This window comes from Opisthorchis viverrini (assembly GCF_000715545.1).
Source record: "Opisthorchis viverrini unplaced genomic scaffold opera_v5_32, whole genome shotgun sequence".
NCBI lineage: Eukaryota > Metazoa > Platyhelminthes > Trematoda > Opisthorchiida > Opisthorchiidae > Opisthorchis > Opisthorchis viverrini.
The window spans coordinates 1,215,668-1,242,995 of NW_008751687.1; the positions used below are offsets into that span (position 1 = coordinate 1,215,668).

At 41.6% G+C, this 27,328-nt stretch overlaps 2 protein-coding genes across 2 annotated transcripts in view; one reads left to right on the top strand and one right to left on the bottom strand.

The window, feature by feature from the left end:
* Positions 1-27,328, bottom strand: part of T265_02522 (hypothetical protein) — a gene marked incomplete at both ends in the record, with an annotated part of 66,257 nt that overhangs the window by 32,815 nt on the left and 6,114 nt on the right. The window lies entirely within an intron of this gene.
* T265_02523 (hypothetical protein) lies at positions 1,204-9,467 on the top strand (the record flags this gene model as incomplete). The annotated part of the gene is made up of 3 exons (XM_009166786.1): positions 1,204-1,362; positions 2,580-2,666; positions 9,294-9,467. The coding sequence occupies 3 exons, from the start codon at positions 1,204-1,206 to the stop codon at positions 9,465-9,467; spliced, it is 420 nt and encodes a 139-aa protein (XP_009165050.1).

Consider the following 27,328-nt stretch of genomic DNA (forward strand, 5'->3'; position numbering starts at 1 on the left):
ACTTAGGGGTTCGTCGAGTGTGCTAGCGAAAATATTTTTCCACGCTCCACCGTTATCACAAGCAAACGCTCAAACGAACTCACTTTATCTGCCCTGTCAGCGTAGTTAGCCGGTATTTTGTTTTCTGTCTCTGTTTAAAATTGTTCTGTTCACGTAGATAAAGCTTCTTTTATTTTACTTTAGTCCACTCCTTATGTTCAAAAAGTGTGTTTATAATATTGTAACAATTTTTCCAATATGCCATGAAAGCGCGTAATCGAAGGTTGCTTAGGCAGTCAACCGTCCAACGTTTTATTCTCGTTCACATCTTACGAAACCGCTCATGGCAAAAGTGGCAAAAGCGTTGGTGCCATGATATAATGGCTGATAAATCTTCCGTCTTTGACTAAAGATTTCCGTGTGATGGCACAACACAATATATGCTATGTGAATATATAATATATAATTAAGCTTCAAACTTCCTGGCGTGAGGGCATGCGATGATCCCTTCAAAAGCTTACAAGCACGTCTGACCAGGATACCTACTCTTTCTATTCGTGTTTGCCTTCATGGTAAAAGAGATGATGGGAAGGTCCCTGGAAGGTCTTCGAAACTCATGTGTTCAAATAGGTGCTGTGGAAGGACTTGTCAATCTGAAATACGCAGACTACATTGTTCGCTACTTGAAGAAGAGAAAAGGTCAGATGTTTTTGGATGAACTGTCCAAATCCATCTTGTCCTGAGGTATGCGCTCTGCACTCACAAATCGTATGGTCACGCTTCTGGGCATGCAGACAACCAACATGCCACTTACAATCCAAAAAGTGGTAATCGGGTTCGCAGAGCTTCTTAAGCATCTCTGAAGACGTATTGAGTCCTATTTTAGTGTGACAAATGAGGTAAATGAATAAATCTCCAAGGCTCTAGTCAAGTTTGCTAATTTGATACACTTAAGGCGTCAAAGTGCTCTATCCCTGACTATCAAGGGACGTGTTTATCAGGCTACAGCGCCGGCTGTTTTATTGTATGGCTGTGAGACTTGGTCTGTTAAAGCAGTGAAACTGAGACGTCTACAGGTTTTCGACAACCGTTATCTCAGTACCATATTTTGCATAAGTTGGTGCCGGTAAATCCCTGACACTGTTTGAAAACAAGCGTCCTGGTGTAGGCCGGGGGCTTCCATCAGAGAGTACGCCCAGCCCCAGAGGTTGTGCTGGTTAGGTCATGTGTTACGCATACCAGATCATCGTTTTCCGAAGAGGATACTTGTTTTGTGCCCACTTCAGTGTGAGACGAGCGGAGGGGTGGTCATTCTTTAGCGTGAATGATACTACAAAACTTTGGGTGTTGTTAATGCACCCCGCCTTCCAGGATGTGGTCCGCGTGATTCCTGTTGTGCCCTGTTGAATACGCTGCAAGATTTGACTTTTAATCGATGTCAATGGCTTTAATGTTTTCAGTCTCCATCCAAATTGCTCGAATGAGTAGTTGGTGCTGTAAGTAACTCCGAATGATTGTGCTATGCTAGCAATAATTCTTTCTTTACAAATTATTCTTGTATACGCAATCGGACTTTTACATAAACTGTGGTTGTGCGTCACTGTCAAACACTATGCTAACATAAACGTCGAAACATCACAAATAAGTGAACTTATCAACACCTAAGACGCGTAGTGTTATTCAACTGTATGAAGAAGTATTTCATGCTGTAACCGTAGACTGAACTCCAACTGGAGTTGAATAAATTAGTCAATCTGGCATAAGTTTAAGATATCAAATTAATGAACTAATAAGATACCGACATTCCAAATAGAAAACCTTGCCTTGTGAAAGAATATCTCCCAATTTGCGGTTGCCTTATTCATTGCTGTGAAGCTCATTTTACGTTTTTGTGGTAAACTTGCAACCCACCATAACTTTTGACAATTTTTTCAGAAGTACTGATTATTTGTATTTTTTGTTGTTGTAGATAATTCCATTGTCCTTTTATGTCACTGCTGGTATAACGATATTGTATAGCTAAGGAACTAATACAACATATTTCACCCAAAAACTTCTCAATTGTGTTTAAATTTACTGACATGAAGACGGGTGATCTTAGCTGAGCAATGCTACACCAAGACACACTCGATTACGCTTTCTTGACTATTAATTAAATTTGTCTGTGACTAGTTTTTAGTAAAGACGATAGCCACCGCTGACTTATTCACTGAAGACTTGGCGAATTGCCCCACAGGAACTGACCAACAGCGGGGGAATCTCAAGTGGGTCTGTTCCATTTTGGACACAAGTTCCGGTAGTGATATTTGAAAAGGGCTGTCATCTTACCAGTGTCCGAGAGAAACTGTTGGATAGAATAAACACTGACTCCCAAAGTAATTGCAAGTCATTCTGAGATATGCATCATCCAAGATCCTTGGAAACGGGTAACTCATGTGAAGACATAAACTAGAAAACTGAAAGCAACCAGAATCACCACGATGGGCTCTGACCATCAACATGCTGGAGTACTTTCTTCTGGATAAGACGGATACCGGAAACTATTGTACAAAACCAGTAACTGATAACAAAAGTTTAAAGTGCTCTGTTCCCTTTATAAGACACAGAACTTTGGTGTCGATATCCCGATGGAAATCACTATAGCCTATTGTAAACTGGACGTCATCGTCCTCCAGTCCGCTGCAGGAGTGTGTGCATCAACACACTACACAGCGTTGTCGATTATCTGTCTTCCAGCAACCTCAGACAGTTGGCCTTTGTAACATTGATCGTTTAGCTGTGAATACAACATACATCCAGATGACTGTTTCTATCAACTCATTTTCATAAACTTAGGGCAAAGTGAAGTTATTTGGAGGTGGGTCCGGTCAGAAACGTCGTTTCTTGGGGGTAACCAAGTTGCTGTGAGCTTTCCACTCAGTCACTGCATTGGCAGTGCTGCTGGCACATTTAAGTGGACTTTGAATTTTGAGTGTTTGTTTGACCTTCAATCATGAACAATATTCCAAAATATTGCGCTGGCCTCGTGGATTCATTTGAAGCTCATTATAAGTGTTCCATTTTTCTTGAGTTTGACATACAGAAAGATGGAAGTTGTCTTGTTTCTTTAGAGCACTCATACAAGAAGGAATAGAAATTGCGTAACCTTTGATGGTGTTAATAAGTGACCGGAAGCACTGAAAGCCAAAAGGTCAGTAAGCTGTGTCCTTCCACGTGAGCAGATTGAACTTGGTGTAAGGTTCATCTCTGAAAATAGGGTTGAATATGTCTTTTGCGCGAAATCACTCCCTTGATAGCTCCACAGAGCCTAGAGCCGGTGTTCAAGTTACTAACCCACATGAGACGCGTATCTATCCCACATGTTTGTCAACGTGACCAAACATATTTTGCACAGAAGTGCACTCAGGTGGACAGAACCGCATAAATAAATCCTCAGGTGTTCCGGTTCAAGTGGTTTGCCGCTATGCGCTTTGTATTATAAAAAAAAGTCAAAGTTTTTGGCAAGTGAAATTGCGATATGGCTTCTATTTCTCGTAAGAATTACAGTGGATTGTTTGGGCTCAAGGTCTCTTAAATTTTTGAGTTCATCCAGCTGCGAGCATCATTCTGACCAGTAGGATGTCAGTCCGACACAGATATGCTGTCATCCGTTCGCATAACAACAGGTGCACATAGAGAAGACCCTCAAAAAAAGTACCTCCGGACAACGACTATCCGCCTACATAGTCGAGGCGGAATTTTCAGCCAGACAAAGGTAACACAAGATCTTACACTCAAAAAGTGTGTATCCTAAATGAGAGGCAAAAATCTTCCTTCTCTATTCCTCCAAACAAGTGGCTAGTTGATGTTTTGTTCTTGCTTTACCATGTGTTGATCATTTATTTGTCCTCAAGTTAGTCCTTTGTTGTCTCACCTTAGCTTGAATAGAGTGGTTAGGCATACACGATTCATTCCGTGTTCACCAACGCGAAGCTCCTTCCACAACCATGGTAACACTGTAAACAGTCGATAGGTTTCTAATTATTCCGTGTTTTTCCACTGATGTTTTTCCACTCGTTTCTGGCATCCATGTGTTCACATGAGAAACCCTGTAGATGTATTGTCCATTCGCTTAAGATAAATAGAAATCCAGAGATTGTTGCATATGTGAGCCTTCTACTGGCCAGTGTGGACTATTTTCTCAAAATATGATTAGGGAGACGGTAGGAGAACTAGCAAAATGCACTTGACAATTGCAGTGCTCCTCACTCAGGTTTGTCCTTTCATCACAGTCGGTTTTTCGGATTTCGTTATATATGTGGTTGTTCAAGTGTACCTTTGCCCTCAGTTTACAGGAACCTTGCTCAAAATCCAAGAACTGCTCACCTAATAAGGATATCAATCCACTACATACTTCATCTTCTCCAGCTGACTGATGCTTTTATTACAGTAAAAGGCGGGGTGATTTTTCGGTCCTGTTGGCGTTCCATTTGGTACCGATTCCGCACGCAGCAACATCTTAAATTTACCTAATGTAGTCTTGCTTCTCTTTGAAAGTGAGGAGTAATAAATGTACCGTCTGTGTGATAAGCATTTAGACAAACAGCACCTGATGAAGTACCGTTTGTTTACAGCCATCCATTCTACATAGCTGGTGTTAGGACAGTTGGTTTTGAGACTGAATACCGTGTATTTTTTTAATTAGGAGTTTTGTCCAGTGGGTGAAGGAAATCTATGCTGAAAAGCCAAAAAGCACTGTATAGCCGTTTTGTCTTTATTGGAACTATTCAACAGTAGTATAGTTGTTTTGTCTTTATTGGAACTATTCAACAGTGTGCGCCTTACGAAGCATAGAGAATTTCAAACCCGCAACCTTCGGATCAGTGTGACCATTTTACCATTCGTCGATGAGCGGCTGATCAGGATTGTGATTAGTTCTTATTTAGAGATGGCTGAGTGCCAATAAACTTTCAGTAACGTAAACTACACCAAATGGCCATATGTTGTATGGCTCCTTGAGTGACGGGTTCTCAGAAGTAGGTTCCGCTCCTATTGTGATATTATTCCTCCTCTGAGCCATTTATCGAATGGTCGTGACTTGAGGATATTTGGTGATCTCCAAAAAAAATTTAGTTGGTGGATTTCTGGTGTAGATTATTAAAAATACTGGTTAGCCTCAGAAATTATTGCAATAAATTTAATGTTCTGCGACACTTTCCCGTTATTTGTTTGGCTCAAAGGTTACATGTTTTCCTACTAATATTAGTGCAATGAGTATTCAGGGAGGAGTTTTCTTCTAAATTTTCTGACTTTACTGCTATAAAATCATATGAATTCACACTTCGTTCCTTCCATCAACAAGGGGTATCTCATTATGGAAGAAAAGTCGTTAAGAGGCGACACAGAATAGTGCTCAAAAAAGCACCAAAACAGCTATAAATTCTTGTATCCATTAAGCGACATGAACTTTCATGGATATATTTTTGCGTAAAAGACAAAAACTTAACTTAACTCCACCGCAAAAAGCACACACTAGTCCGAATTGTGCCGCGTTGTTCCTTTTGTCTGCGTGACACATCAAGTCATCTCTGAGTCAGGTAAACAGAAATTTAAACTGAATTGTTTCCCTCTGTTGAAGACATTTTTAAGTGTGCAATCTTATTGGCCATAATTTAGGTGTACAACAAAAGACCAATTTTATTGAGACGATAGTTGTATTCACGTAAACTCACAGTATCTTACTATTTAGGTTAGTAGCCTTGTTTGATTCCTGGCAATGACTTGCCTCGTATCAACCGAAGGAGAAATTCGTTCTGCAGGCATGCGTCTTCAACCAGTGCATCGTCACTATTGGTACCATTCTACTTGATCACTCAGCTCTGTCAATTTCTAGTAAGAAATCTCTTTACCTGAACCCCGACAGCTTTTCATGGACCATAAATACATTTTACTTCACTCTATATTTGTCATGATCAGCTAACAATGTCACAGTGCGTCTGATGTGTAAGTGCGTTTTATCACTGAAGTTTTGCAGTAACCCTCCAGACAACTCCATTGGTCAAGAAAAACACTTTTGTATCTGGAGTATTATTTTAACTAACACATTTGATTAACATTATGTATCATTGCAGTTAATACCCGACCAATTCCACAAACTGCATCAAGTCAGTTTTTCGCTGTTCACGCTATGTATTTAATATTTAGGGTTGAAACAAGAACTCTGATTGATGAAAACTCGGAAACTGCGCCTTGCTTGCTAGCCCCAAATAAGGCAAGACCATTAGTACGCAATCAAAATATTTCCAGCAAACTTGGAAGTAGTTTTGGACTTACAGATATCTTATTGTTTGTACGACCTCAGCTAACGGTCTAAGTCAGCAACAATGGCTAACGCAATCATTAACCCGACTGAATTTGAGGCGGCCAGTTTGGTTTCCGACAGTTCTTCCACAACTTCTTGTCAGCTGTGTGGAAGTTTGTTATGAAACCTGAAGACCTACACTAGTTTAGAACATACATATCCCATCTTGATGACTTTGGTTCCATCAGATGTCATGTTGTTTTTTTGAGGGATAGCATACACTAACTTAGCTTCAAGCGGTCTATTTCCGCAGCCAACGTGATATTTCCGTAACCCCATTAGGTTTCGTCTCCCTGCTGTAAACTTTCAGCAAATACCACATGAATATGTACATTGCATTAAGAGCTAAATTCGTATATTTACTGATATCACTGTTGACATCTACGTTTTACTTTTGTTGTATAGTATGGCATTAGTATAGTATAGTATAGTATAGCATAGCACAGTATAGTATAGCATAGTATAGTATAGTATAATGAAACCTACTTGAGACAAAGAAACATCACAACCATTGCGAATGAGAGCGAACAGATCGATGCGTACTTATCGATGTCTACCTTACCTGGCAATCGACTCTCCCAAACTCAGATCACGGTGCGCTATTCAACAAAAACGATTAATTGCATTTCACCACATAAGGTCATACTGAAGTCAAACTCAGCAGGGTTTAAAGCAAATCGCCATAATCTGCATTCTCAAGCGCAAAAATCGTGCCACAAATCCTTCGTGCAGGTGATCTATTCACTCCCGAAATTAATCGCTAACCGTTAATTGCACTAGGCGTATATCTGTCACAGATTGTAAAAGGATTCAGCAAATAAGTTTTCATGAAGCAGAACCTGCATGGGAAGGAAATTTATGGACGCAGACTATTGATCAAATCACCCCATCAACAAAGCTAGTCGACATGACAGGTTGTGCCACGGATTATGAATTGAATGATGATGAAGATTTATGGGTTGTTGGTACAACAAAGCAAGACATGAATGAAATGCATCGACCAGATAAACAAATTTTGTGATGATGTGGCAAAATAACTACGTTACATTTCCCCTTCTTTTGAAAAAAAATTGGCCTAAACTCATATGATCTTCATATCAGGGTCTATGAAAAACCATGCAAGTACAGGGTTACTTTTGAGCACATACATAGGCTAGTTAAATAAGCATTTTCCTGTTTGGCAGCTTTAAATTATCTACGTTGCATGAACGTTTCCAGATGGTGTTGAAGGTCACCAAACCAAAGGTATATTTGGTGTAATTTCCAGAATACCTGGATTTCTATATTTACCATTTTCATGCTCTACCAGAACCTCGTTAGGACACAAAAACTGGGTAGTATAAGGATGTTTGAAGATACTTGATCAGTATTTGATCAATATATGACCACGTAACGTGGTTTCCTTGAATGAACCATGGATAGTGCCATATCATATCCAGGTACGAGTTGATCACACTTTTGCTCATTCACTGATGGTCGAAGTGCTAAGTGGTCAAACTGGTAGCCTGGAAATTGCGAGCTCCATTCTCTCTGTAGTTTCATAAGATAGGCATTGCTGATGGTTCCCAAAAAGCATGGAACAACTATACAGTGCTTCTCGGTTCAGTCCGCAGGATGAACTTTACATTACAAATATCTGCAGACATTTGCAAAGTGATTTCCACTGTGCTGATCCATACCAAATGAGTTCAACTGACTGAGATATCGATGGGATTTGTTTTCTCGAAGACATAATTTCATCAAGTTTTACAGAAATGAACTTAGGTGATCTTCATCAAATAAGGATTTTATTCTTTACGTTCAATGAAACAGGTCAGAAAGACGGAAACTATTGGAGAACTTTTTCATCTCTGTACAAACAATGCGCCTTTCACAAAGTTTTAGCCAGGACCTTTCTGACGAAAACTATTACTACCGAAGTAGTGGTAGTCGCAGAGAATTCTTTTAGCGAAATTACTCCAATAAATTTTGATGGGTAGAAGTGCAGCTAGAAAATTATTTCTGGTGACACCAGGCCAGTTTTAATGATTTTCGTCTTTTCCATCTTTGATTCTTCCTAGAAAGTGAACAAACTAGGCTCCATGCGGATCTTTTTTCCTCCGAAAATTTTGTGGTGACTCTCTGGTGTGGCGAAAATCCGATTAGTAGTAGATCAGCTTCAATGAAGAGGTAAAATGTCTGAGCGTTAGCCGCACAGTTCTTACATAAGCGTTGCTATTTCGGTAATAAAAATTTGGAATATTGGGTCGAATATCAATTTAGTCAAGGTAGAGAGTAAACGTATGCCTGTTTGTGGTGATGCATTAATTTGAAACATCGTGTCCTTGACCCCAACTGTCCCGGAAGTACACTAGGAAGCATAGGAGCCAGTGTGAGGTGATAAGGAGAGGGATGTTTAATGAAGCAGATGATAAATCACCCAAGGAATGCCTCTAGTAGTGCGAGATAAGGTGTTCGGACCGAGTTTAGGCATTCCAAGTTACTGCCTGTCGAGATCCGCGCTTTTTTCGTGCCTAATTTTGAGGTTGACAGAAGTTGGCATGTCAGAATGGAATGAAGTATGTTACAGAAATATCTTTGTAATGTACTATTCATAAGGTTGCTGAAAATCCATCGACAGCCCACGACCGGTTTCGCCCTTCTTGAGGCTCATCAGGTAGGCGCAGTCCCCGGGTTTCCGTCAAACGTATGTTCTACTTGAAACCAAATTGCACGAAATTAGCGAATATACACTCATAAACCGTCGTGGGCTGTCGATGGATTTCCAGCAACATTATGAGTAGTACATTACAAAGATATACATGTATCGCGATATCTCGAATATCGTAGCGACTGAAACATGAGATGGCCTCGTGCAGCACATTCAGTTGCCTGAGAACATCATAAAAAAACGAGAGTTTCAGCTGGATTTCAGGTGAGTCTCTCGAAAGAACCAAATTAGTTTGCGAATGAGTGTATATTCGCTATGTTACAGAAAGTTTTGGTAGCTCTGGTGCTGTTTGACTTCAAGGACGGGGTCCACGTAACCCTGTCTACACTTAACCGGAGACGTAGAACGATATGTCAAACAACCGATGTCAGTAACGCTTACGCTGTCAGTTTCTGTTCAGGTTGCCTGACTGAGTGTTGGACGTGTTTGCTCGTCTGATGTCTGGTGTAGGCTACACCTAGGTCTCTCGTTACTCGCCAATATCTATTTCCTATTATAAGACTTTATTCAAATAAACTGACGTGGCTGTACGGTAGTGAAGCACCAGTGCCCTCATCTCGTGTTGTTGTGACTGGTTGTGACATACAAATAGTTTACTATCTTCAGTCGCAGACGTCAATCATGTAAGACTATGTAGCTTGACAATAAGGGACAGTTGAAAAACTGCCGCATCATCAACGCCATTTTGACCCCAATTTTTGAGTCATTGCATTGTGCACATGTTTCACTTTAGCAATATGGCCTTAGGGAATTTCAGTAACTCGCAATTTCCCCCGCGGTTTAGCTTACTGAGGTGGGCAGTTTTGTTATAAACATTTCTTCACCAATCGAGTTTATATCCTCAATCCGTAATAAGTTGGCCGTGCGTCCTAGTGCGTCGATGTGTAGCGCACAAACTTGTTATCAGTTTGTCGAAATATATATAGCTTGGATGTGTTTATTGGTGGTTCATCAGATGGCAGTTGATCTGTTCACCGAGCTTGGCAATTGGCTTGCACACGTTTCTTCCCCAGTCGAGGAGACATCGTCAGTCTGCCGTTGAGGGCGCACTTTGTTTCGATTTGTGCTGTTTCTGTGAGAATCTCATATTCAAAGGGTAGCTTAACACAAATGCCTACTAGGCAACTTCAGGCCCGGAAGGTGGTCGTGGCGGCGAGCACTACATTGGAGTGTGATATGAGGCTCCAGTTCCCTCACCTTCTATAAGCTGGCGTCGCAGAATTTTTCACGTCCCCTGGGCTCAAAGATATAGCAAAATACCCGCAGGCCTTGGGTCCTTATTGTGAAATTGGCTGCTCTGCTAACTGTCAATTGTTAGTTGTTTTTGCACTTACAGCGTACATTCTAGAGATGTATTCTTGTTGCCAGAAAACTTAGTTTCAACATATTCCAGGAAACATGCTGTTCCTCTCAGGCAACTGAGGTCTTGCTCCTTTAATAGAGCAAACTCTAGTACGTAGAAATTTTTTGTGACGGATGCATCTAATGAAATTTAACTACTTGCTGAAGTAATGGACGCAAGGGACGTACGAATGTTTATCTTCATTTGTTTCCCACTTTTCCTCAGCACTTTGCTCTGGGTCACTTCGTCACTCAAATGTTTCGTAATAGATAACAGCACATTTCCTGAGGTTATAGCTAAATGGCTTGGATCATATACCTTGATTAAACTATCAAAATCCAGATCGGAATTTGGTTGCCATCACTGTTGAACTGGTTTCCTGGTTGTGCTTATGTTGAGCGGAAGGCTGATGTATATTTCACAATAATTGAATGTGTTATGAACTTTACTGTTGTTCGTTTCATCAACACTATAGCAGTTTGGTTACTGTGACTGGGGACCGCCAATGGATTTTCTACCAGAATAACCCTGGCGCTAGAACGCGTTTAACGGCTCCATTGCCGACCTTTGGTAAGTTATTTTAACCACAACTAGGACTAAAACAAAGCCCACATAACTGCAAACATTTTGCCAAACATTAGGCTTCCCATATTAAAGTCGCAATTCTGACTACCTAAGAGAGTACAATAACCACACTGGAGACATCCATGACACTGCCCTCGCCACTGACCAGAACGCAGCATGCTACGGTCAACTAGTTTTGACTTCTTTTGGCTCGCTTGATGTTAAAACTGGCGAATTTCAAAGCTGGATGAAAAACAGCAAGTTTAGCAGAGTTACCTGCCAACACTCTCCAGATCACTTGCTTAATGTTGCCAAGCGTTGACTCATCCATGTTGCTCACAGTAGACCTCCTGTGTCCTGTCTGAAGAAAATTTTCTAACCATCCTGTTAAACTGGAAATCATGTCTTTGTTTTTATAAAGAAATCAGACTGGCTGTTCCGCATTTTATCAGTTGTAATGTAAGTCTGTATGGTTTCATTGAGAATCAAAGGTCACGCGTAAACCGACTTCATGAGTTTAACAGAAAACTTGACCGCTCGTGATCGAGGTTTTCGTCATCCGATCATGTTAAACATATGGCAATCTGTCGAAACCGTGGATAGGACGTTGTCAGGTTCTTCAGTGAGATTGGTGAACAACCAAGCTCACTATTCAACAGTAATCGATTGGTAAGCAGCTGATCGGATAAAAATCACACCTGAGCAAACTGGTCGACGGACGAGTGATTGAGAAATCACAGTCTGAATTTGTTAATTGAATGGTCACGTGTTTGAGGCCACAATACCCACCTAATGAGTTTAGCTAAATAAGAAAGCCGTCGTTTTGGTAGATTTTAGCCTCTCAGCCGTATGCACTTCCGGCTTTATGAAGTGAACTCGCCATAGATTATGAGAAGATTTTAAGGCATCACTTGTGAACTGAACCCTGATAGCGAAACGAATAAATGCCAGAAAGCCTAGAAGAAATTAAACTAACCGTTCACCTGTGACACCGTTTCGATGCCTAGCTGCCATGCCACCAGGGGGAAGCACGAGGGCTGAGATACTGCCTGATTGCTCAAGCCTAGACAGGGGAAATCGAGAGGCAGAGGTCGGGTTAAACCACGAACCTTCTGGTCAGCAAATATGCGCCCTAACCACTTGAGTTATCTCGCCTAGAAGGAAAGGAAATATCAAAAAACCTCGTGACCCATCCTGTGAGAAAACCTGATAAAGCGGCAGCATATCAGAACTTCACCTGCTGAAGTGAACTTCCTGACTGAACTTTGTTCATCACTATATATACATATATATATGTACATTTATATATATAATCCTTGCAATACTGCAAATTCGCTTGTATTTTGCGAACTCCTTATGGAGAAAATCTGTAAAATTTGACCACCGACCCTATCTTGTCGGTGTAGCGTTGAGCCCAAATTTCTGTACCCTTGATTAATTTCGGTTTCGCACGAACAGAATGTTATCCCTGATACCCGGAGACAAAACCTATAAAATGGGATTGCTGTTGTGATTTGTTCATCTGTCTTTATTCGCTTGTTCGTCATTTATCCGGAATGTGCTACCTTAAACGCCTCAATTGCGCATGGGTACTGTTCATAGTATTGGCCTGGCGATGTCGTGATTCTAGTGCCCGAAATATCCTGCATTGTGGTAAAATTTAGTTTTCTTTTCTGGACACACTCATGAAGAACATCCAAGCTGAATAAAAACCCATTAAAACCCATTTCAACAGCGGTTGATCCCACATTTGGCAGTTGTTTTGACCACCAGTAAACCTTATTCCTGAATATTTGCCCAAAGGTTTGCGTAGCCTTAAGTTGAACACAGCATCACCGAAAATCGCTGTGCATCCATGGAAAGACTTTTAGATGTATTATCTGTTCGCAACCCAGAGTATATGAATGATATCCTGTCGGAAGTCCGAAGCTTCTTGTCGAAAAAGTATCTCACCTTGGACCAACGGTGTGGCATATAGACTAATCTGAAAATGGACATTTCCCAGAAAACTCATCTTTTACAAAAACCCAACATCTGCAACTACACTTTTCCCGTTATTCATTTACAAACTTCCTTTAAGTACCCACTGTCAATAATATAATTTAGCGTGGTTAAATTATTACTTCATCCATACTATCGAAAGTCCTCACGTGACTGTGGCACCAGATAGAGATTTGATCCACTCCTTCATTGCATATAAGTGCACCAGATGAACAGCACGAAAGAGTACAAACACCTTTAAGGCCACAAAACGTGGTGCACGATTGTCTACCACGTGTAAAAATGAAATAGTTCATTCACAACTCAAATAAAACTGGAGCTTTTTTTGACTGTTCAGGGACAATTATTCAGGTGCACACAATGTTTGTGTTTTGAAATGATGGTAAAGTGACGGACCTTTTTCATGTCCGACTTTTGTGATTTCAATCTAAACAGAGCTCGCTGATTCTCATCAGGCCGAAATTTGAGAAATCTGGCATCTACTTGCGTGTAATATAACACTTGATTTACTATGACGCAACTGCAAGAGGATTCAGTGGACAATCTGAAGATTATATACCAAACAACACGTTACCTGCTCTCACTGCACTGAGCGGTCCAACGTAGTTGTATTTTGACGAAGTATGTGGCATTTTAGGTGACCGACACTAATGTTTTTTGTGGAAAGTGAAAAGATGATCACTTATGCCTGAAGTTCAGCAAGGATGTTAAGTCAGTTCATTTGTAAACTAAATTTTGGGAACTTAGGTTGTGTATGTATCAATTTCCGTTTGTCTTTGTGTCTTCTCGCCAATGTGGGCGGTGCTGCCTCTGCCCGGCTTAAAGATGCCATTAAAAATGAACGTGCAATGTATACTCAATTAAATGGCACAATATTCAACTCGCCAAACAATTTTCCAAAATATTATTTCATCCAGATTGATAATCTATGGGAAGTGTCTTGTCATGCGCCTAAATCAATACCTAACTGAAGTCTTTGTATTTATTATTTTCGCGACAAAACGTCACCAGTGAAACCTCTCAGCATCAATAATAATGCAAGTAATAATGATGATCAGACATGTCAGTAGCCACCATCTTTCTTTCTTTTTTAGAGACACCCTGGCCGAAATCCCACCTGCCTCTTATTTAGCGCCTATTGATTTAGCATTCACAAATTGTCAACTGGAAATCCAACAAACTATTTTGTATAATAAATCTCTTTCGGAAAATTCATGTGACTGTTTCTGATACCGGTTGAAAATAAGTAGTCCCGATTTGCAAAAATCTGGCTTCAAAAATATTTCGTGGCTCCATAGAAGGTCCCACTGAATTGCGTCGAAGGAATGTTTCGTACTCTACCCTCCAACACCGTCAAACTTCCAAAGGTCAAAACAACCCTGTAGCCAGTCTGCACATATTATAGGGTGCATCGTGTAACTAATCCTGCAGCACTGATCAAAGCATTCATATACTCTAGATAAAAAGGTTTGTTCATTGATCGAGTATCCCATGTGCACTTTTACCGAGTGAGCGGAGGAGTCAGTCACTGGTATAAGGTAACCCTGTCGTGTCTTACGCTACTAGACGCTGGCTTTCCTGTAGTGTTGTGAAACGAAGACAGAATCGTTCACGGTTTTGTCAAGAATCACTTTTGTGCATTTCCCGCCGACTCTCAGGTGTCTTACTTTTCTATCTATTCATGTCAGACCAAACATAAGAAAGGTTTCCATTTCTGCAATTGTAATACGTAATTGAATACCAATTCGCTAAATCTGGGACGAAACGGAAACGTCAAGATACGCAGTGCAGTCGGTAGCTGAGCGTGATTTCACTTCCCTCCATAACGCAAATTTAAATCACAAAAAAGCACATACCATCGTGTATTTTGTGTTCCTACGAGCCACAGAAGTGTACCACGTTAAGAATCCTTATGTAATTTTTTCTTAATTTTTTTTGGAATTTTATCCACTTTCCCGGGTTCTGACTGGACATGAAACGGTCCTGAAATTCGTTAGCAACTTCAGTGATCCAGGCAAAAGTGATGTCGTCCTGAATAGAGTGGCCTCCATGGAGGTGAACAGAAATTATTAACCGGTATTTCATATAGCTCGGACATGTGTTGATCACCGGCACATTTGATTAACAACTTATTCTGCTCCCTGTGATATTTTGGCTATGCACTATATAGTCTGTTATGTTTGGCTACCTTTATGCAAATGTATAAGTATTCATATATTATGTCAACCTTGCAGTGGAATTTCTTGGATTCCCCATAACTAGACACTGTGATGAAACTAGGATACGCAGTCAATGATTCAGATGAAGAATCAGATCTGCGATGTGGTCCAATATCCGGGAGGAAATTGGGAAGAACGGTGATATCACTTTCCTTGTATATTGTGATGGACGGGTTCACAACTTTGAAGTTGGTCAAGGGAGGCTTGCTAAGCGCTGCCTTACAAACTTCTTGCCACCTAGTTTTTCTACATGTCTTGTTCTTGCTTGATTTTTAAGTCCCAAATATATGTTTGAAACTGGCCTGACCAGCGAATTTCAACTGAGCCATCTTTAAGCAAGTTCAAAGGATTTTAAAACATGTTTTAGACACAGGTTCTGAAAACAAATCTGGGATCGCTTTAGAGCTATGGTATTTTGACATGGGTTGCAGTCAAGCTTTCAATGGTATTGAAATCTGAAATCGACGTACCTTAATTGACAGCGACTGTGTTTTCAAGCACAGGACTTAAAAGAAATGATGCGATGTAGCAGAATGGAAAACAAGCATCAGGACAAGCTACACGATCAGCATTGTGCGAATATTAATCAGTGCCATGTGTTGGATTCACCTACTGTTCATACAATTGACTTGAATATGAAACGGGTTAGACTCCCAAGGATAAACTGTTCAGTAATCGCACTGCAATCGGTCATCACAATCATGCACTGCTGCCATGCTGAGATAACCTGAAGTTGAAGTTTTCCAGTTAGTCCACTTGACTACCATTTTCTTCACTAACTCTCACTGGTGATCAATCCATGAATAACATAAAAATCAGGTTCAATGAATTTTGTGCATTAGCGTTAATCAGGACCTGTTTAGCAGGTTTTCTAATTAACAGTGAGAGGATAGGAAAATGTACCGAACAGTTAGCACCAAAATTGTTTCCGTAGCAAGGTAAGATAATTTGGGGACCAAAATCGATGTAACCTTGAGGTAAACTGGACATCAGAGAGAGTGGCTTTTAGGTCACCAACTACTATCCAGCGCTTTTCGAGTTTCGGTACTTCGATTAACTTGGAATCCGACTCGAGTAATGCGAACAAAACCTCTGGTTGTTCAGCACGGTTTTGAACGATCTGGAAAAAATTCTCACTAAGAAACAAATTGTAAATTCATGAAGAGTTGTTGGTAGTCTGACGAGATCCAGTAATTCTGAACTGGGATTTGGTCCTGTAAGTAAAGCTATTCTGCGCTGAAAAGTCGAGATGCATCATGCACCTCTTTCATCCCAGTTGTAAATAATCAGAAGTACGCATCTTATGAAACTGCAAGGAGTTTAGAAACTGCAAGGAGTTTAGAAACTGCAAGGAGTTTAGAAACTGCAAGGAGTTTAGAAACTGCAAGGAGTTTAGAAACTGCAAGGAGTTTAGAAACTGCAAGGAGTTTAGAAACTGCAAGGAGTTTAGAAACTGCAAGGAGTTTAGAAACTGCAAGGAGTTTAGAAACTGCAAGGAGTTTAGAAACTGCAAGGAGTTTAGAAACTGCAAGGAGTTTAGAAACTGCAAGGAGTTTAGAAACTGCAAGGAGTTTAGAAACTGCAAGGAGTTTAGAAACTGCAAGGAGTTTAGAAACTGCAAGGAGTTTAGAAACTGCAAGGAGTTTAGAAACTGCAAGGAGTTTAGAAACTGCAAGGAGTTTAGAAACTGCAAGGAGTTTAGAAACTGCAAGGAGTTTAGAAACTGCAAGGAGTTTAGAAACTGCAAGGAGTTTAGAAACTGCAAGGAGTTTAGAAACTGCAAGGAGTTTAGAAACTGCAAGGAGTTTAGAAACTGCAAGGAGTTTAGAAACTGCAAGGAGTTTAGAAACTGCAAGGAGTTTAGAAACTGCAAGGAGTTTAGAAACTGCAAGGAGTTTAGAAACTGCAAGGAGTTTAGAAACTGCAAGGAGTTTAGAAACTGCAAGGAGTTTAGAAACTGCAAGGAGTTTAGAAACTGCAAGGAGTTTAGAAACTGCAAGGAGTTTAGAAACTGCAAGGAGTTTAGAAACTGCAAGGAGTTTAGAAACTGCAAGGAGTTTAGAAACTGCAAGGAGTTTAGAACCCTAACTTCGGCAAGTAGTTTGAACACATGACCGTTCAGGCACGTTCGGCTGGTCTGATTGACTCGCACTTTGGATACGTCGGTTGTTTACTCATCTTGTTGTCGTTCTTCATGAAGTATTCAACTAACTACGCATAGATTGATTTATTACTCAATGCAGTCGGTTTTCATCCACCCTGGTAGATTTTTTCAAGTAATAACCCTCACGGCAACTCTTATATGAAGCGATGTTACGATGATGGAAATCTCAAACTCTTGTGACCTGATATTGCAACATCGCGTCCTTTCACCCCTCATAATGTATTTTAGAAGTCTATACACCCCTATTTATCCGCGTCAAAAAGTGGACCAAACTTGATCTATCCCCATTTGTCCGTTTCATTCAAATACGACAGCTTTCGACTGCGTTTTCCAGTGAAGTAATTACTGGGTTGTTTATTGTTGTAGAATGTGAATTCCTTTGCTTTCCTGCTCTACCTGTGTCACAGTACTACATAAAACCATTTTCTCTAATCTCCTGCAACAGTTTGAATAAAGCTTCTTTAGTCTAGACCACCCAATAAAAGTGACAGTGAAAGTCGTGACTTTGATTTTGTCCCGACGATATCACTGTGATCATGGTTTTCGACAGTATTAGGTTTGTGGTGAAGTTTTATATCAGCCACCATGGTAACATAATGTTGTCACAATCTGTAGTCACTTCATCAAAGATCTGCAAGAAAACCGTCTTACTTTGCGACTGAAATGACTGCGTCCCGGACAAACACACCTGATGATGCTATATCAACTAGACTTATTTGTATAAAACATGAATATAGGGGATTTCATGGAGGTAGTGGCTCGTTTATAAATTCACTTTGCCTGCAACACAGCGTGTTTGTCAGTATCTCAATAAGTGCATCAGCCCTTACCAACGCTCAGCGTTAGAGCGTGAAGTCCGCTTCTATCGACCAAAAGACCAAAGACGTCCATTCTTCCACTAAGAGTCTTCCGTGAAAGCAGTTTGAGCCGAAGCTTAAGATACCTTCTTAGTGAAAGCCTTGTGGTCAGGTTGTTTAAACACAAACAGGCTGCTTAAACGTCTTGCGGTACCTACTGAGGCATTATCAAGCAGTTCTGCCCAAGGGGCTTATCATTAGCGGATGTCCCAGTGAAATGCGGGTCAAAGGAAATCAGATATTACTGAGCAAACAGGATTGCCGCACATCAGACTTTATCTTTCAATGAAATTGCAACCAGCCAAGAAAGGCACTTCCGTAAGGCTAAAAATTAGTTGAGAGAGAAGAGTGGAAATTGGTGGGACTAGCTAAAAGGCATATTATTTACCCGACAGTGTAGGTTATTTTGCAGAGGTGTGGTCCGTCAACAAGTTAAAGAAAGACAACCGGCTCTAGCTGCATACACGGAGAAAACGGAAGACCTCTCAGAAAAGATCCCTAGTACACTGCGTGGTTAAATATGGATAGGGGAAAACTAGCAGCCTTGCAGATTTTGGGTAGAAGGATAAGGAGTTGCGTATCGTACTCCAAATTTGAACCTTATCTACCTGCAATCCTGATTCTCTCAGAGAGGCGCGGCTAGAAGTAGAAGAGCTTAGAATGGGTCCTCTATCAGACCGAACCAGGAACAGGAAATATAATTTACACTTGTTGCAACCAGTTAGTTTACAAACTTAAAAAAACACAAAGGTTGCAGCGTGAGGAAGACGGTCCTATTGTGGACGTCCTGCACAACAAAAGTGCGTGCTGCTCAGAACTGGTGGGCTGGACGAATAAACCCTGTCCACGTACTCATTCCTTCATAGTGCAATCCTTTGAGATGCGAACAGCACCGCTGGCATCAGCTACTAACCATTAGCTCTCCACACCCGAAAATCAGCATCATGACATTAATGGATTCTGAACCTCCAGACAATCTGCAAGTACAGTGATCCTTCCATCTTTTACACTGTCCGTATTGGATATTGTGATTAATGTTGTGGAAACGCATGTTCCATATTATGGTTACCTTAAGAATCAAAAGCACAATTTTAGCATAGTTTTGAGTCTGGCCAGTCTTCTGTTTTAGTGAACACCACTGGAAGGTCGTATAAAGACCAACATCTTGATTGTTCCACCTGGGTTTCGAAAGAGCGTCTGATTGTGATACATATATGCTGCTGCTTTTCGGCCATAAAAACTTTAGAGGCTATGTAAGGACCTTCAAACGAGTGCCACGGCTCCGTTCAGCAACTTCAATCAAGCTCAAGAGTTTGTTTTGCAAACTGTGGGGGCACTAAGCCGCTTCGAAGACTCTGACTAACTCTGGAGTTCGCAAACCTGAGAGGCACTGTTTTAACCTGTCGTCGAAGTAAAGATAGTGTTAAATGGTCACGCGGAATTGGGACAAGATAAATACTCATGTCATCGAACACTCAATGACTCATTGATAGCTTTCGCCTCAAAGTGAACGAATATTAGTCGCTTGGTTTTTGCCGTTTTTCGTCCATATCAACGTTAATTCTTTTGCATATGGTGATCATGATCACTTTACTTCCTACCGCTTGGCCAAATATGATGCAGATTACCGTTCCCAATATCCGTTATGCATGCTTTTGTCTGGGGAAAACATTCTTGCATAAGGTGATTCAGCTGGACCAATAATCAGACGCTATTTGAAACCAAACGTTCTCGCGTGCTGCAAAGACTGGTATACAAAGAAGCTTGAGGAAATGGGTTTGGCGCAGAAGACCTGAAAGGCTCAACGATTGTTTTGGTTGTAAAATTCAGTCGGTTCTCTGACACCGTCGGTGGATTAAGCAATCAAGGAACGAATGGGCGTTACCACCTTCAATAAAAGAGAACGCTCTAAACGTTCGACCAATCACTTTGGACAACAGTTTATGTGGCCACTTGATGTTGCTCATTTTGATTCTCGAACTGTAGTAAGGCTATGGAAAGTGAAATTGAAAACTCTTACTGATCCGGAGATTTGCGAGAGCTTCTATGGGTCGAAAACAACGTTGAGCCCGTTGTCAGTGTTCTCATGTTGTGGACACAAGCGATTCGCCAGCAGCCTTTTTCAAGGCCAATTTAAGCTATCCTACTAAGTTTCTGTGTTGTCCCTGGTGCGGTAAACCTCTGGAAGTCTACAGACTTGTTCGACTCTTGGCAATTTTCCAGCATTTACCCGTGCGCTTACCGGCCGCACACACGTTTTTTTTCACAACCTTCGTCCCTCAGATGCCCTAAAGAGAACGGCCCGAACAGTACCTGTCGAAATATTCATGGTATGCTAGAAGGCGGCATCAGGAAACCTATTCAATTCCTGCATTTCAGCAGTTATATACCTTTCAAATAGGCCCCGCCTGTCTGTTTACTTTAGTTAATGTTTAATGCTAGTTAGCACGGGTGCAGTGCTAAGTCGACTGTTTACCGATGTCTGCGGAGCGGATTTGTTAAATTATGCCACCAAAAGCTATAACACACAAATGTAGGGCGCTCAAATAGGTATAATAGACGCAAAGTTTCCGACGGCCAGTACGATTCAAGCCTATAATTCGGCCTTGATCGCTGTCTCGCCGTTTGTGCCAGTACTCGGAATGGAAATTTCGTTGGTATCAAATTGTGGTCCCAAGCTTTCATAAAGGTTGCTCTGCTCATATGATGAAGCCGACAGACCAGAACCCATAAATGATCTAACACCATAACCTAGCAGAAACCCTAGTGGCTTCCGAATCTCAGGCCAACACTCAAAATTGTTACATTGATTTTTTTCTCCATTGCTGGAATCCACAATGTGAATTTGGCCCCGTGCAGCAGCTGACCTGGATGTGAGTCAGCGGCGTCACACCAAATAAACGCTAAAATGCAGTCAAACACTCAAATTGTTACATTGATTTTTTTCTCCATTGCTGGAATCCACAATGTGAATTTGGCCCCGTGCAGCAGCTGACCTGGATGTGAGTCAGCGGCGTCACACCAAATAAACGCTAAAATGCAGTCATTTCGAATCCTGTTACTGTGCTTCCTTAGCGTCCGTTCCTCCAATAGCAATGTTGAAGCCTGCAAGAGTAGTAGCAATCAAGTTAGGTTAAAGACCCGAAACTCGAACGTCATCTCCGGTGGTATTCCCAAAACGGATGTAAAGATATGGTTGCGTGTTGAACTCCCTCCCCTCCGCTGACCATTACTTTGAATTCACCATCTTCATGCTGCACTTCCAGTTTGTCCTGGCTATAAATAGATTAATTTTTATGCTGCCCATTCTGTTTCACGCATTAGTAAAACTCCACTTGCATAATGTACGGTTACCTGTGAGTCATTTTCACCACCATCTGTGAATGTATCCTGTTTCATTACAGGACGATTTTCTGGATTATTGATATTCCTCCATACATGAACATGTTTTCTTAACCGCGCCTTTTACGCTTTCCACGACTCTGGCCAATAGCGCAACTGCTCAAGGCTGCCGACTTTCAGAAACGGTTTTCAGCTGTGGTTCACATGATCTAAACTTAGCATTAAAGTGTTTGTGACTAAGTTGCTTGTAAGTTTCACATTTTATTAGCTGCAAAGACTGGTATACAAAGAAGCTTGAGGAAATGGGTTTGGCGCAGAAGACCTGAAAGGCTCAACGATTGTTTTGGTTGTAAAATTCAGTCGGTTCTCTGACACCGTCGGTGGATTAAGCAATCAAGGAACGAATGGGCGTTACCACCTTCAATAAAAGAGAACGCTCTAAACGTTCGACCAATCACTTTGGACAACAGTTTATGTGGCCACTTGATGTTGCTCATTTTGATTCTCGAACTGTAGTAAGGCTATGGAAAGTGAAATTGAAAACTCTTACTGATCCGGAGATTTGCGAGAGCTTCTATGGGTCGAAAACAACGTTGAGCCCGTTGTCAGTGTTCTCATGTTGTGGACACAAGCGATTCGCCAGCAGCCTTTTTCAAGGCCAATTTAAGCTATCCTACTAAGTTTCTGTGTTGTCCCTGGTACGGTAAACCTCTGGAAGTCTACAGACTTGTTCGACTCTTGGCAATTTTCCAGCATTTACCCGTGCGCTTACCGGCCGCACACACGTTTTTTTTCACAACCTTCGTCCCTCAGATGCCCTAAAGAGAACGGCCCGAACAGTACCTGTCGAAATATTCATGGTATGCTAGAAGGCGGCATCAGGAAACCTATTCAATTCCTGCATTTCAGCAGTTATATACCTTTCAAATAGGCCCCGCCTGTCTGTTTACTTTAGTTAATGTTTAATGCTAGTTAGCACGGGTGCAGTGCTAAGTCGACTGTTTACCGGTGTCTGCGGAGCGGATTTGTTAAATTATGCCACCAAAAGCTATAACACACAAATGTAGGGCGCTCAAATAGGTATAATAGACGCAAAGTTTCCGACGGCCAGTACGATTCAAGCCTATAATTCGGCCTTGATCGCTGTCTCGCCGTTTGTGCCAGTACTCGGAATGGAAATTTCGTTGGTATCAAATTGTGGTCCCAAGCTTTCATAAAGGTTGCTCTGCTCATATGATGAAGCCGACAGACCAGAACCCATAAATGATCTAACACCATAACCTAGCAGAAACCCTAGTGGCTTCCGAATCTCAGGCCAACACTCAAAATTGTTACATTGATTTTTTTCTCCATTGCTGGAATCCACAATGTGAATTTGGCCCCGTGCAGCAGCTGACCTGGATGTGAGTCAGCGGCATCACACCAAATAAACGCTAAAATGCAGTCATTTCGAATCCTGTTACTGTGCTTCCTTAGCGTCCGTTCCTCCAATAGCAATGTTGAAGCCTGCAAGAGTAGTAGCAATCAAGTTAGGTTAAAGACCCGAAACTCGAACGTCATCTCCGGTGGTATTCCCAAAACGGATGTAAAGATATGGTTGCGTGTTGAACTCCCTCCCCTCCGCTGACCATTACTTTGAATTCACCATCTTCATGCTGCACTTCCAGTTTGTCCTGGCTATAAATAGATTAATTTTTATGCTGCCCATTCTGTTTCACGCATTAGTAAAACTCCACTTGCATAATGTACGGTTACCTGTGAGTCATTTTCACCACCATCTGTGAATGTATCCAGTTTCATTACAGGATTCTGGATTATTGATATTCCTCCATACATGAACATGTTTTCTTAACCGCGCCTTTTACGCTTTCCACGACTCTGGCCAATAGCGCAACTGCTCAAGGCTGCCGACTTTCAGAAACGGTTTTCAGCTGTGGTTCACATGATCTAAACTTAGCATTAAAGTGTTTGTGACTAAGTTGCTTGTAAGTTTCACATTTTATTACGGTATCTCGTCGCTTAGTCAGCACTTCTCTTGGTTTCACCTTCTTCTTCACTGTGTTGTTAACCGTCATGCTGTGATTGTAAATACTTTACCACCTATTAAGTAGTATGATCACGCAATTGTGGAAATAAATCTGCTGGACTTACCCAAAGGTAAACTGAATGTGGGCGATGGATTCATTCTCGTGTTCCGATAGATGACGTCCTTGAAGCCCTGGATGCACTAGTTCTCTTTATTGCCTTTGACCCAACCCTCGTAGTGCTAGCAGCGGAATGGAATTGGGGAAAATTTAAAACACGCCTTTTATTCTAGTGATTCTCCAGGTCCCTTTGAACGCCTGGTGCAGACCTTCCACGGCGTCATCACATTGCTTTGCCTGGTTAATTTCGATGGCGCCTTAGTCGTAGACTTGAACAAACGGGAGCGCCCGTTCAACCTCCATCTTGTACTTAAATGTAAAGTTCATCTTTCGAAACGCCACCGACAGAGAGCAATTGTCAATTGCTTGGGCCGTATTCCATCCATAGTCGAGATGCGAACCGACGAAACCAAGGTAAAGATAGTTAATCATTCCAGAGTGGAGAACCGACGAAACCAACCGGCACCACCCTGGAAGAAAACGCAAGAGCGCCAATTAACTTATCGCAAGGTACAACGCGTAGCTTATGGGAATAACCAACTTATGTGGCACGGTAGCACCTATAGCCGATGTGCAACCTGCGGGCTGAAGCTTCAAAAGGGGGCTTCATCATCATCATCAACGACGGCATGACATGCTACAGCCGATGTGCAACCTGCGGGCTGAAGTTTCAAAAGGGGGCTTAAGTGATGGGTACTGAAATAGCACTGGTGCAAGCTGCTGTCACCATTTGGAAAGCCTTAGATTGATGCTGTAGCCAAAAAAGGATATGAAGCATATATTTTGCGGTTGCCCTAAGGCTGGTTGACTATCCATAGAATGTTTTATACGACATTGCACGCTGCTTTTCAGTATACTACTTCGGACTACAATAGTTTCCTTCCTTCAACCCTGACCACCTCGCAATGGTTTGAATAACCCATCAACATCATGACCTGTCCATGTTCTGCTCTTACCGTCGGTTTTACCGAGGTTCAAATGCGCCGTGCTTAGTCCAAACGGGGGCCAGCTTCTCAAATTTCCTCTTTGGAAAGGACTGATAACCGATTCCCATAGGCATCAATTTGGGACGGCTAAATTTAGCTAGCTTGGTTAAATTTTAGTTGTGATATGAAACAATACTCTCAACGTAATTACTGTGGTAACCGCCTTAACGGTGTTTATCAAGTGTGTATCACATAAATGTTCTTGAAAGCGTGCATTTTTATCTTTGAAAGAGTCTACGGGGTACTATTTAACATCAGCAGACAGAAGTGGACTTTAACTGGTTGTCATACCATTTCATATCCATGCGCTAAAATGGCCACTGGAGACGTCTTTGCGCTGTAATCTTTGCTCGGAACCACTGACTCACTAACCGGCCACAATAGCATAAAAAACTTGTAGGAGTGAGAAATCTATCGCAGTGGAATACTGTTTGGTGCACTGTTAGGGTTCACGGTCTAGCAAGGACTACAGGAAATTTAGGCTGCCTTCACTCATCGCTAGTGGAGAGTACCCAACGTCTCCTCGAGTCTACCCAAAAGGGAAATTGTTTTCTTGGTGCGCTCTACGAGCCTGAATTTCAAGTGAGAACTTTCCATGGAATGGGGTTATGCAAACCTATTACCCTTAGCACCATGAACAAACCGGTATGCTCAGATGCTGTATTTTTTGCCATCTTGAGAAAAATGGCCCTCCTAGTTTTCCCTGCTTCCCGTGCGAAGCTGCCTGAACGTGAGGAACCTACTGAAGATCGTTGACTGTATATCTTTGTTTTGCATTACAAAAATGCGGGAGAGCCTTCAGTAGATGAAATGATATAAAATGCCTGTGCCTTCCAAAGCCCACAATCGACAAAACCGTCTCAACAATGTTGTACACCAAGGCATCTTTCAAATCAGGAATATTAAGCTTTGGCTTCATCACTTGATCGAATTCTAGTTTACGTAAAACCACCGTTTTTCTTCCTACTGAAAACTGACGATGGACACTCGACATTATAACGACAAAAAGAGGCCGAAATACCGCTAAGGGTATTCGTCTTGTCAAAGTGTCTATGCTACATCTAACCAAACAGTTTAACTACTACCGCTGTCACATTTTACCATTCCAAATCGGTGGCCACATGTCCCTAACTTGACTGTTTGTATGATTTTGGAAACATGGACCAAGTTATATGCATTCGCTTACACAATTCCAGGCGCCAAATTGCTTGATATCATCAGTTTCTTCCCAGTCCACCAATCCGACTACTAATGACTGAGCGACGTTAAATGACCATTTGGCCCCAACAGCACGCCTTCCTGACCCCCGAACTTCATGTTTCTTCATTCGTCACCCTAAATCTAATCTTTTTTATCTGTTCTTCATACCCTCTGCCCCTTATCGAGCCTCGGATATACCTACTATCCTTCCCGTGTGCAAATCGGAACAGTGTTACTCACTCTATACCTACTCACGTATCGAGCTCACCAAGTCATCCCCCGCAATTTGGCGGGCAAAGTCAGCATAAGGCTCCTTTAGCATAGGTAGATGGAGAATTCCTGGTCTAAACCTGGTGAAGCTATCTTGAAAAGCATTCGGTGAATGATGTCCATTGTCGTTCCATCTTTTCAGAAACTGTCCGGCTCGCAACGGCCAATCCCGATTATTCCTACGAATTTAAACACCGGCACTCATAAGTTCCAAGCTCATGATCAAGTACATTCTTATGTTCTCATTAAAGTTTTTGTTCTTCGCATAATTCCAGCCTTCTCCCGTAGGATCCGTCTTCCTTGCGATTCTGGTGCATGTGTAATAACTTCTGAAATGTTTATTTGCACCCTTCATCGTTCGGCTGCTCGCTTATACAAAGCAAATCCAGCGTTATTGCGTTCAAATAAACCTAAGTTTATGTGCCCTCTCATGTGGTACGAAGGCGTACACACAATTACCGAAGAATCGGCAGCGAATTCAAATTTGCATAAGAATGCTGCCGAAACGATATCAAAATCGTAGAGAGTAGTATTGTTGACTTCCGCGGCGAATTTAATTCGCTTAAAAGCGTGTAGTTTATGCACAACAAAATTTTTCATGCACCCTCAAAGTTTCCGTGTATCAGGAGTCTTGCAGTTGAACTTGCTCCTACTTTGAATACCTTTGGCTTCCCGGAGGTATCACAACTCCTCGCAAGCTTGCACTCACAGGCTAATTGCTATAATGGTACATTCTATCATAGCAACAGCCTACGGAAAAGGCGATTAAATACGTTCGAATACAAGTTAGATAAGCACTCGCTGTTCCTCCCACAAGGTAGTATCACTCTGGGTTGGCACGGAGTATGCATCTCTTTAATCCCTGTCTCTAAGCTCAAGATCAAATTTTATTAACCCTCTGCTGGTACGCTGGCACCATAGTTCCATCAACCTTACGAGGTTAAATGCCACTGAGACGTTTGAAATTCGGATCCTGAAGATATTACTCCCAATCCAAGCTTTCTGCCTAGTTGGTGAAACGTCTCAGCGCTACCGTTAGCTGTATATGGCTGAAGTGCTGTGATGAACATGACTGATTCTCTGTTCGTTGCTCTATTCATTATTCTCTTGTTTTAATAATCAATATGCTGCACATATTCGCCAATTCGAATACAAACGTGCTGGTTGTTACGCTTCGCTGAATTCTGGATTTCTAGTTCGCCTGGTTATA